Source organism: Homalodisca vitripennis, chromosome 7, assembly GCF_021130785.1.
Source record: "Homalodisca vitripennis isolate AUS2020 chromosome 7, UT_GWSS_2.1, whole genome shotgun sequence".
NCBI lineage: Eukaryota > Metazoa > Arthropoda > Insecta > Hemiptera > Cicadellidae > Homalodisca > Homalodisca vitripennis.
In genome coordinates this window covers 30419172-30430343 of record NC_060213.1, presented here as the reverse complement: position 1 = coordinate 30430343, position 11172 = coordinate 30419172, and the positions used below count along the sequence as shown (strand labels likewise).

General features: G+C 32.7%; 1 protein-coding gene across 1 annotated transcript; it reads right to left on the bottom strand.

The window, feature by feature from the left end:
* Window positions 1-564: 564 nt before the first annotated feature.
* LOC124366518 lies at window positions 565-5854 on the bottom strand. Its single transcript, XM_046823106.1, has 3 exons — window positions 5736-5854; window positions 2679-2785; window positions 565-973 (listed from the first exon to the last, which is right to left on the bottom strand). Exons 2-3 carry the CDS (start codon window positions 2769-2771, stop codon window positions 617-619), a joined length of 450 nt encoding a protein of 149 aa, XP_046679062.1. The 5' UTR covers window positions 2772-2785; window positions 5736-5854; the 3' UTR covers window positions 565-616.
* Between the last annotated feature and the right edge of the window lie 5318 nt (window positions 5855-11172).

The following is an 11172-nucleotide window of genomic DNA, read 5'->3' as shown; positions in this document are numbered from 1 at the left end:
GACCTTGGCTGTGTCCTCATTATTTCATGAGTCAACCTCCGGCTTCATTACAGCTAACCTTCCACAGCCAATCTCTCTTCCCACTATCTGCTTCTCTCAGACCGGATAAAATGACAACCTTCCACGACTAGACGATCATACGAGTACAGCGTAATAGGTACCATCTCTAATAAACGGGTTGTATACTGACTAGTATACTTTAAACTCTAAACGTTTATTACACCCTTAGAAAATCATTTATTAATGAGGAGCCCACACTTTGCCCTCAACAGTATCACCAAATTGTTTAAGTTGTTAAACCAATTAAAAAGCTTTTTAGCATTATATGCTTAAGTTATTACAATTTTAAATTGTTCAAGGTTAAAATGTCAAAATCAAATATTTCAAATAAAACAAATGATACAAAATATAACGTTTCAAAGTCTTAAATACAGCTGTTGACGCATACATTTTCTCGGAATTGGAGATTTTACTTTTCTGGATCACGCTAATATCGTATACCTATTATTAAATGATGGGAGAAGGAAATACAAACAAGCATAATGTTTAAATTCTATATGAGCTAATCATTTATAATTTGCGAAACCCAGCATCAGCAAACACCAATATAGTAGAATTACAAATTTTCTTGTTGCACCGTCTCATGAATATCAGAGCAAAGCATGTTCACCACGTCATTACCGGGTAGGAATGATATCATTTGTGAATTATTGTTACACAGACTGTCAGCGTATCTGTACGTGGCTCCTCTATCGATTCCGTATTTGTAAAACATTTCATTTATGGATGGCTTTATCGTGTTGTAATATGAATATTCAATGGCATTTCTTAAACCTGGAATGCCGGAGACCTCATCTATTCCACCCGATTGTACGCAGTTGGGACACAGTTTGGAAACCATTTGTAGCAACCCATGCTCTTGATTCCCAGTTGGAGCACTCCAGGTGTTGTAGGAGGGACTCTCAGGATAATCCTGCGTACAAAACAGGATGTTACATGTTGCTATAATGAAGTATTAAACTAACAATGATTGGTCAAATATATATTTATGATTTGATCTACTTGATTTTTGCCGTTCCTTGGACACAGCTCATTGCCTTGCAATGCAATGTAAAGTTGTAAAATGCAATAAAATATTATTTGATATTTTATTGATTTGATTTTTAAAATGTAATATATTGGAGATGTTAAATATATAAATAACTATTACCACCAACGTTAAGGGATAACTGGAAATGGAGATTAAAATGTAGACATAATTAATTAACTCATACCGAACCCAAGAACCATGTTTTTCCTCTGCAACATTTTAAATCAAAACCTTTTCGTTGGAAATCGCATAACTATATTTGCCTTTTATGTTTTAAAATGCTCGTAACAATTCAAATTAGGTTTTTGATTACAGGTAATTCGAAAGTGATGGAAAATGGGAGTATTACTTACTAGCTGAATAGCCGTACTTTACTACGCGATTAAAATATAAACTTGTTTCGTCTAGTTTTTTAAGTCTCAAATATTACTGTGTTGAATTATAAGTTTAGTTCCCGTTCGCCTTCTTTTTATTGTAGCGTCAGGTATGTGACACTGTCTCAGACTTGACTCCTGGAATCGAAGAAACTCAAAACGAAACATTTACATCGTTTCGACATCAGAGACACCTATAAATAGGTGAAGTGGTAGTCTCGTCATAGTCTCGTCAGGTACAAAAGGAAACGATGTAAGTGTTTCGTTTTAAGCTTTTCGTTGTCAACCTTCTTTGGATATCTTCAAACGAACATGACTCCAGATTCCAGGAGTCAAGTCTGAGACAGCGGCAGATACCAGACGCTGCTATAAAACTAAGGTGAACTTGAGCTTAACTCAATTTTAATTGAATCAACCCTTCCTAAACGGAAAAATACGGGTTCCCTAAATCCACTGTCGCTATTTTTAACAAGCCCTTGAACTTCATTCACCATCTTAGAAAAACCGAGTTTGCCTGCGAATTGTAGGCTTTTAAATTGAAAGGGATAATTAGAAGGGGTTATGTATATCTCCACTTGCCCGTTTGTCTGTTCGATATCTCTTGATAGAAAGATCCAAGACATTTTAAATCTGGTACTTGTGTTCCTTAGATTCCAAGCAAATCCTCGTATAATTTTGGAGTCAAAAGATCCAAAAATATTCTATCTTTCCATCTGCCCGTTTATACGATAACTATTAATAGTAATTGAAACTATATACATTGGTTCCTCACGGGTTAAGTTTAAACTTTATTTGTTTCTGAATAGAAAATATTTTCCCACACTCTTTTTACCCTGGAATGTACATTCCAGTACCTACATTGTGGCCCCTTGAAAAAGACTTTCACAGGATTCCAGTTCCTAATATGGATTTAAGTACAAATAACCGTTTAACTAGGTCATGGGAATTATTCATAACTGTATAAGTTTGTTTACTATAGTATGATACATAAAAACCAATCAAAAACAACTGTTCTTTAAATGCACTTAAACCTGACATATATTGTTTATTTTGCATAAGTATAGAGGATTTATTTTTGAGATATCACCAGAATTCAAATTGTTTATTCAGATCTCTTTATATTACTAATAAATAATAAAGCCAAATGGCCACAATATTAATCGTACGGCTCGTAATATAGTCAAAATATACTGGAACATATTATTAGGATTTACCTGATAGTTCCAGTACTGCTGGGCGTCCACTGTTTCCAAATATCCCGACCCAGCAGCGATTATCGATATTGCCAAAGGTACAACAATCCACATGTTTGAACAGTTTTCTGAAATAAAAACACATGACAGCATTTAACATACAGAAAATTACACTGCAACTGACACTGAATCGTCAATGGTTTCTAAAATATACCCAAGAATACATCCATTATAAAGTGTCTGTATCAATATCGTTTCTGTGTTTCCCAGAATTGTGATTTTGAATGTCTTAGGCGTACCAACATAAAACTCCAATAGAATAGTTGCCCATAAGTACTCATTTCTCACTCACCAATACTTTTTTGTGTCAATAAGTATGAAGAAACCGTTTAGAAAGTTCAATTTTCACACCTGTCACTCAAAGTAATCGGTCGAAGCGGGGAGCAATATATTTTCCGATCCAGTCGGTCCAACCAAAAAAGCTTAAAAGCATTTGCTATCTTTTGTCTTCGTCCTTGATGTTTGGTATTTTTTTTAACAACTTAAAGGCCCATGGGTTAAAATCTGACATTTCAGAAAAAAGCGGAAAGAATACAGATACAGATATAGTATATGGTTGGCAGGATTGGTTCAATCTGAATGTTGAGTTTAGCTCAAGTTCACCTTCCTCTCAGTGCATCGTCTGGAATCTGACGGTATCACAGACTTGACTCCTGGAATTTAGATTCATGTTTGACTCAAGAGATCCAAAAATGGCGGTGTCGAAGAAGCCCAAAATGAACTTGAGACAAACATTTCTCTCAATTCCAGGAGTCAGTGACCTTCAGGTTCCAGACGTTGCAAAGTAGGTGACCTGGAGCTTAACTCTACTTATTAAAATTGTAAATCTGAAGTTATAAGATAACTGGATGACACAGTTTAGGACGGGGAAATTTTGAAAATGATAGGCAGATATTTTTCTTTTTTATAAACACGGGTAAGATTGCAAGATTGCTCTGCTAAATCCATCTGGGCTTAAACTACCAAACTTTAAAACATATTTTTCAACTTTCAAGATTTCTTGAATACGAGTAGTAGTCACTTTGTATACATTTTTTTAATTTGCGCTTATTTAAAACTTATAGTAAGTAGCGTATTTTCCATTTTCATTTAAATTAATTCTTAAAGGTGACGAAGAGCTTATAACATTATACTATAAATATTGAATCTAGGCCTGGCTTTGACACGTATGCTACGTGCTTCATAAGTCCAAAAAAGATTTAATAAATAATAAACTACATTCTACCAGCTTTCCTTATTGGAATCAAGTACTTAATTTATGAACAAACACTCCAATAATTATGATATTTTATTTTTGTGAGGCCTTTCGTGTTCCATGAACACATCATCATACCCACATAACTGAAATATAAGTAAAGTAATCTTTTATTTAATTTTTATTAAAAATATTCTGTTGTTTTTAGTTAAATGCGTTTTGAAAAAATTAAATATAGGCAACATTTTCAAATTCTTTTTTAAATTCATTCCAAACAGTCCTGAGATAAGCGATAGTCACTGGCATGAACCTCAATCCACTTTATACTTACGTTTAAGAAAGGGTTTCTGAAGTTAGAGAGGAAAATGGTTTTTATAAGTAACTCTGAAATTTCTCTAATCTCTCTCCAATATGTCACGATATTTTATTAAATAGCTCACAGGGTTTCTGTCCCAATATAACTGATTTAAGCCAGTGTGGTGAAATCCTAACCCTAAAGGCAGACCTTAGTCCTTAGCTTTTCAGTTAACTCACTAATGAGATAATAAAATGATCATTTAATGAAATAGTATTTGATAGTTCAATAGTAATAATAATACAACAATAGTTGAATAAATCGTCAATAAAAATAATTCAGACAAAGAATAGGTTCTGCACGTAACAACTCATTTGTAAAGTGTAACTGACTTTGATAGATGAAGAACAACAAACATTTACTACTACCGGTTTAAATATGTATAAAACATTATACTATATTTATTATTTTTGAATCTGATACGTAATTAAAGATACATGTACTATTTTCTGATTAAACCAAGAAAGTAGTTTTCAAAACCAGTGGGGCGTAGTTCAGAGGAATTTTTGAAATAGAAATATACGATTGAGTTAACCAGGCACCCTAAGAATGACCATGTAAAATTTTAGTACAATCGGTCAAGTAGTTCTTACGTGATTGAGTACACACATACAAACACACAGAGAGACACTATCATCATTTTATATAATATTATTCGTATTATATTAATTTTAATCTCTCTCTGCCTAGTATTATATATATATATATATATATATATATATATATATATATATATATATATATATATATATGTATATATATATATATGTATATATACATGTATTTTATACGCACTATCCGTCTTGGCTGAATCAATGGAAAATTTTTAAAGTCTTAATAGCATTGAGTACCTAGAATCTATAAAATAGAGAGTTCTTTTTGCATGACTTAAATCTTTTGATTTTAAGCATTTTAAACTATTTATATTTTTACAATCAAACACTTAAATATCGAGTCGCTTACAGATTTTAATTTTGTATTATAGTTTACATTAAACATAAAATTATATTCCTTAGAGTACTCTTTTTACTTTAAGTTAAATTAAGAAACCTTGCTTATGTTGAAAAACATGTACATTAATAGAAAATTGTATCTTTGACTTATTTTTTGATATCACTTAATGAAATTGGACGTAGTTGCACACTTTCAATTTTACGTAACGTCAATTCATGAGAATTAAAATTTTCCCAGCAATTCTTATAATTAAGAATATTTTATGATGAACGAAAAGTAATTTATATCTTTAAAATGTGTTAAAAGTTGGTGAAAATAAATACATCTATGTGAGTCTGCAAAATGGATAAAATAGTGCAGGGATTCCTATCAGATCCCTTACAGTACATTTTGATGGATATTTAGAGGGTACTTAAAAAGCAGCTTGAATCAAAAGAGTTAATAAAAAGAATAAAATGAAAATGCCCTTTACAATCATTTGGTATACTACAATGTAAAAACTTATTCCACTTACCTGGGTCCAGTAAAATGGAAAAGATGTTGTCTAGTTGAACTTGCAGTGTTGAATGTTGCTCTGAGGTGTGGGAAGGTTCTTCTCGAGTGGGAAGAATCAGAAACCAAAGTAATAACCTGTCAAATAATATTTATGTACCGTAACATTTGTGTTCCGCTGTTTCTGTTGAGAAGAATGAGCAACCATTGATAACGTGTCAAATAATATTTATGTACCGTAACATTTGTGTTCCGCTGTTTCTGTTAAGAAGAATGAGCAACCATTGATAACGTGTCAAATAATATTTATGTACCGTAACATTTGTGTTCCGCTGTTTCTGTTGAGAAGAATGAGCAACCATTGATAACGTGTCAAATAAAAGTTATGTAGCGTGACTTTAATCAACTTTTAATTACGGGAACAATACTTAATTAACTAACGTTATCATTATGTGCTTATTTGTGAATTATCGCTTGCAGAACAATCAAAACCGAAATAAAAATCGATACCGATAAAAATGTCTCAAATGACTTATTCAATTCGAAAGTTATTGCCCTAATGTCCTTCAGTATGTGTCATCCGACTGAAGGGTTTTTGAGGACTTACTATTAGGTTGCTTGGCTGACCTCATATAATGGTTAGGTTAAGTTAGGTTAGCCGCACCTCTCATGGTTGTATCGAAAAACGTCATCAAAACTGTCGAACTGCAGACCTATCAGAAACGACGCCTCATTGGAGTCGCCAACCACGAAACTAGATAAGGAAAATTTAGGAAAGAGCCGCCTAAGTTTTACGTGTCTATTGTTGGGTATGACTTGTATACAAATCAGCCTATTGCAATTTTATGTTCCTCATGGCAAGACCTCAAATTTATGGATAACTTCGCCGAAGATGATCTCCAGAACCCCTAAACCACAAACTCCACAACCCCAATATGGGCCATTAAATTGGAAATTTAGTTTAAAATTTGGAATTTTGCGTTCTGTGGCTGAGCCACAGTAATAAACCAAGATGTTTGATTTGTAAAATGTTACCAAATTCTTCAAAATTCACTAGTAGCAAAACACGCAAGACATATCCTATCATCGGCAACTTGTCTTGTGAATCTAAAAATGTGATTTACCAAATTCAATGTAAAAAATGTCCAGCAGATTATATTGGCTCAACAACAAATACCTTGAGGACAAGAATGACAGGACACCGATTTGATTATAAACACCAAGATTTAAAGAAAACTGTCGTGACTCATGGTATAAATCACAATGAAACTTTTGAAAATACATATTCAGTCAAACCTATTCGGCAAGTACATACAAATTCAAACCCAATTTACCTCAGAACATTAGAACAAGCACACCAATTGGTTTTAAAGAGAAAAATTCCACATGGACTCAACATCAGATAACTTAGCCAAAAACGTCTAAATTTGAAATCAACATATGGAACAATTGTTTAGTTCATGTCATCTGTATTTATTATTATTACTTATTCACTGTTTATTTACTTTCGTTTGTACTGTTTTCTTTTATATTTTTATATTTTATACAATTTTTGCACCTGAAGACGGTTTTCACCGAAATATAGTGCCAATGTTTTAAAAACACTTTGTGTTAATTATAAAGTAATATACTACAAATAATATATATATATATATATATATATATATATATAAATGAATGTTTGTATGTTCGTCCTTCATGGAATCGTAAACTACTAGACCAATCATTATAAAAATTTGTATGTATATGTATTTTTCCACGGAGAAGGTTTATATGCTATCCCCATTGATGTAACTCGCCCCCTTGGCGAGCAAAAGATAATAGTCTTTAAAGCGCCTGCACATTATAAACTGCAATTACGTGACAGTTACGTATATTATAAAACCAAATACTATTTGAATGCGCTAAGTTATGATGGGAATTTCTCTTTAAGATAAATTTCTGGTTGAACTTAAAGCTTGAGTGTTAGACTACTTTATAATAAAGTAAAGATACGTGTACAATAGATGTGTGCAAAGTAGATACACATACTTTCTTGATCGTGGCAACAAGGAAAACTCTTCATCGGCGTTGGGAAATTAAATCACTCGTACCAGAAGTGCACATACGCGGGCAAAGCTTACGAAACGCGTGCGAAGCCGTGGGAATCAGCTAGTTAATAATAAAACATTTTAAAGCGTAAAAACTATTAAACTATGATGAGCATTTTTTGTGTTTTTAATTAAATTTAGGATTGTTACATGGTAAAGCTGTTCTTTGAAGTTTTTTTTTATATTTAGGGTACAGACGAAGTATACGCGTGAGGGTTTGAACTAATGAGTTGCTTTTAACAGATCATATTTTATTTTTAATTACCTCAATTACTTTGAATTTTACAGAAAGTTAAAGATACGGTTCTGCAATTTATCGTACAGGCGATATAAGTAGTTATCTTATGAACACATGTTGCTATAAAGTGTCAACTTGTAATTTATTGTACTACAATACACGATTTTCATGGAACACTTCGACTGCTGTGTAAAATACGTACAGTGGATCAATAACATACGTTATTTTCAATAAACAAGGATTTCAAATGTTTTTCAAATACAAAGAATAGAAGTATAGTACCTCAATAGATCTTATTTGATAACAACCTTTGATAATTCTATATTTATTACATTTACACTCACTTATTGAGTTGTTTCAATGTTATTACGAGTTAATTCCCCCCCCCCTCTTCTACACCACGCGTGTAATACTGTTGCCAGTCTTACTTGTATGAAAATTACCGATCAGTATAAAAATCAGGGAAAAGCTGATTGTCAGCAGCGATATGGCAACACTGATTCTAATGCCATTGGTCTATTTTAGTGTAGGCTGCTCTAGACGCTTCATATCCAGGAATTTCGAAGAATAATGTTAACATGTAATAGTTCCTATCGGACTAGTTTGCGTGTTCTACTCTTGTAAAAATTAATTTATATTAGTTGAAGAGTATAATGTGATTATTTGCGTGTTACCACCTGACTGATTTATACAATACAATATGCAGTCTTTTCAATAAAAATAGACATATATTTAAAAGCATATTAATAAAGGAAACAGCTTGTTATTCAGTTATACTCCAAAATAAGAAATATTGTGAAACAGAGATAAAGAAACATCCTGTTTTGGAATAAAAAGAGAGGTCTTGCATACGTGAGTTAGAGTTATTGGTTACCAGTTCAATATCGTAGTGGGGTTTCATTGAGGTAATTTACTATCCCTCGCAAATATCTGTAGAAATGTTAGTTTTTTGTTTAATTCGTAACATTAGTTCAATCAAAGAAGAAAAACAATAATGTTGATACGGGAGAATCGAATGCATAATCGAATATTATTCAACTACAGCCCGGGTATTCACATATTCGAATAGTTTTGAAACGAATAAAATTTTTCTGAAAGAAATTAATTCAAATCTACAGTATTCATTCGCTTGGACTAATAGTATTCAAATAAAATATTCATGAGCTGTATTCGTATTTCGTATTCATTTACAAGTACTCATTGGAGGGTTTTAGATGAATATATATTGACAAAATGTATAATTTTACAAATACTCAATTAGCAATAGATACAATTGTAAACAATAAAGGAAAAAATGAATGTTTATTTAATGTTGTTGTGTACAAAATACAAAACAAAATATGATTGAGGTTTTTGGCTTAAATCTATTTCTACGATCATTGGTGACAATACCAGCAGTAGAAAAGAATCTTTCAGACGGAACTGAAGTAGCAGGTAAACACATTTTTTTCTGAAGTTCATAAATCATGGGTAAGACATGTTTGTAGGAGGCACCAAAAGGCAAAGGAGTTTCCCACCTTTTTGGCAGATCAAGAAATAATGGATTATGGGAAGGAAGTAAGTCTAGGCTTGTCTCTTAGAAATGCCCAACACGGATAAAGTATTCGAATAATTGTATTCGAATAACATTCGAATACAAGGATGCTTTTGAATACATCGTATTCGATTCTTCCAAGTATTCGATTCTGTCAAGTATTTGATTCTTCCGAGTATTCGATTCTTTGAAGTATTCGATTCCTTCAAGTATTCGATTCTTCCATCACTAGCCACTGGCTTGTGCGAGGATATTATCAAACAGGATAAGTGGAAATTCGATGCAATACAAGGTCGATGTAACTGATACCGTGTTTACCGTCACAGAGAGGATTTGAATCTGCAACTGAGATTCAAAATTTGACGTCTTAGTATAGGAAGAAGTGAGAGAGATTTGAACCTTGATCAGTTGTTGAACCTTGATTAAAATTTGGAAATTAGCACGGTCGAGCCATCCCCATGCCTAATTATACTTAGGGATGAAATAATATCATGCTAATTATCATCGTAAAAAGGACCCTAGCAGGCTCGTATACGAGCACGTGATTACCAGATTTTACAAGCAGTTTATGGGGTATTCAGCAGCAGTTAAGCCTGGCTTAATCACGCCACCAAAGCCATCTCTATGGTAATTTGTGAGTGTGGGAACAGGTCGTTACTGGACTGGGCACTGCAGTCGAAAATACTAACAACAAATTATGTAATATACATTAAGAACTGAATTATTGATAAACAAGTACATACATTAGTACTAATTAGAGTCAGCTATTTCAATACGGTGTTTAATGAAAATAAATCAATTATAATAAATAAAAAATTTGCGTTTTTTTAAAAGAAGATTTATTTGATAAACAATTTTGTTCTAAGGATAAAACTTAGGATATTTTAAGTATTCTTTGGTTTTAGGATGGGTGCTTGAATAGTTTTAATTTTATACAATCATTAAGATTTTCTTGCTCAATCTTTTTTTAATAATTTTTAACAGTAAATCACGCACACTTTATATGTGTTTAACCCCAGTTCAGCTCTTAGTGAAGCGTCTGGAATCTGACGCCGTCACCGATTCCTGGAATAAGGAGTCAAGTTCGTCTGAATAAATCCAAAACATTCGGTGATGAAGGAGATCAAAACGAAAAATTTACATCGTTTCGACTTTAGAGACACCTATAAGTAGCCGAAGCGGTAGTCTCATTGTCTCATCACGTATACAGTTGAGTGATATACCATGGGATAGACACGATCTCTGAGCACTGTGGAGAAAACCGATTTTTGTACACATAACATATTTATAGTGGAAATGATTAATTCAGTCGCTAAAAGGAAGGTAGATTGGAGCCGAACTCAACATTCACATGAATCAAATAATGTCACCATAAGTTGCGTTATGTGAAAATCTCTACTTTTTATCGTTACGTTTATACGTTTACGATTATATTCTGCTGTAACCTTATGGCCATTTACCTTCCATAAACACACCCTCTAGTAAGATCTCTTACGTTAACGTTTTATATTGGCAGATAATTTAAAAAATAAATAATGTTGAGTAGAAGACGGATATAAGAATTCGTTAGAGTTTTCAGTAAACGGCTTAATTCAAT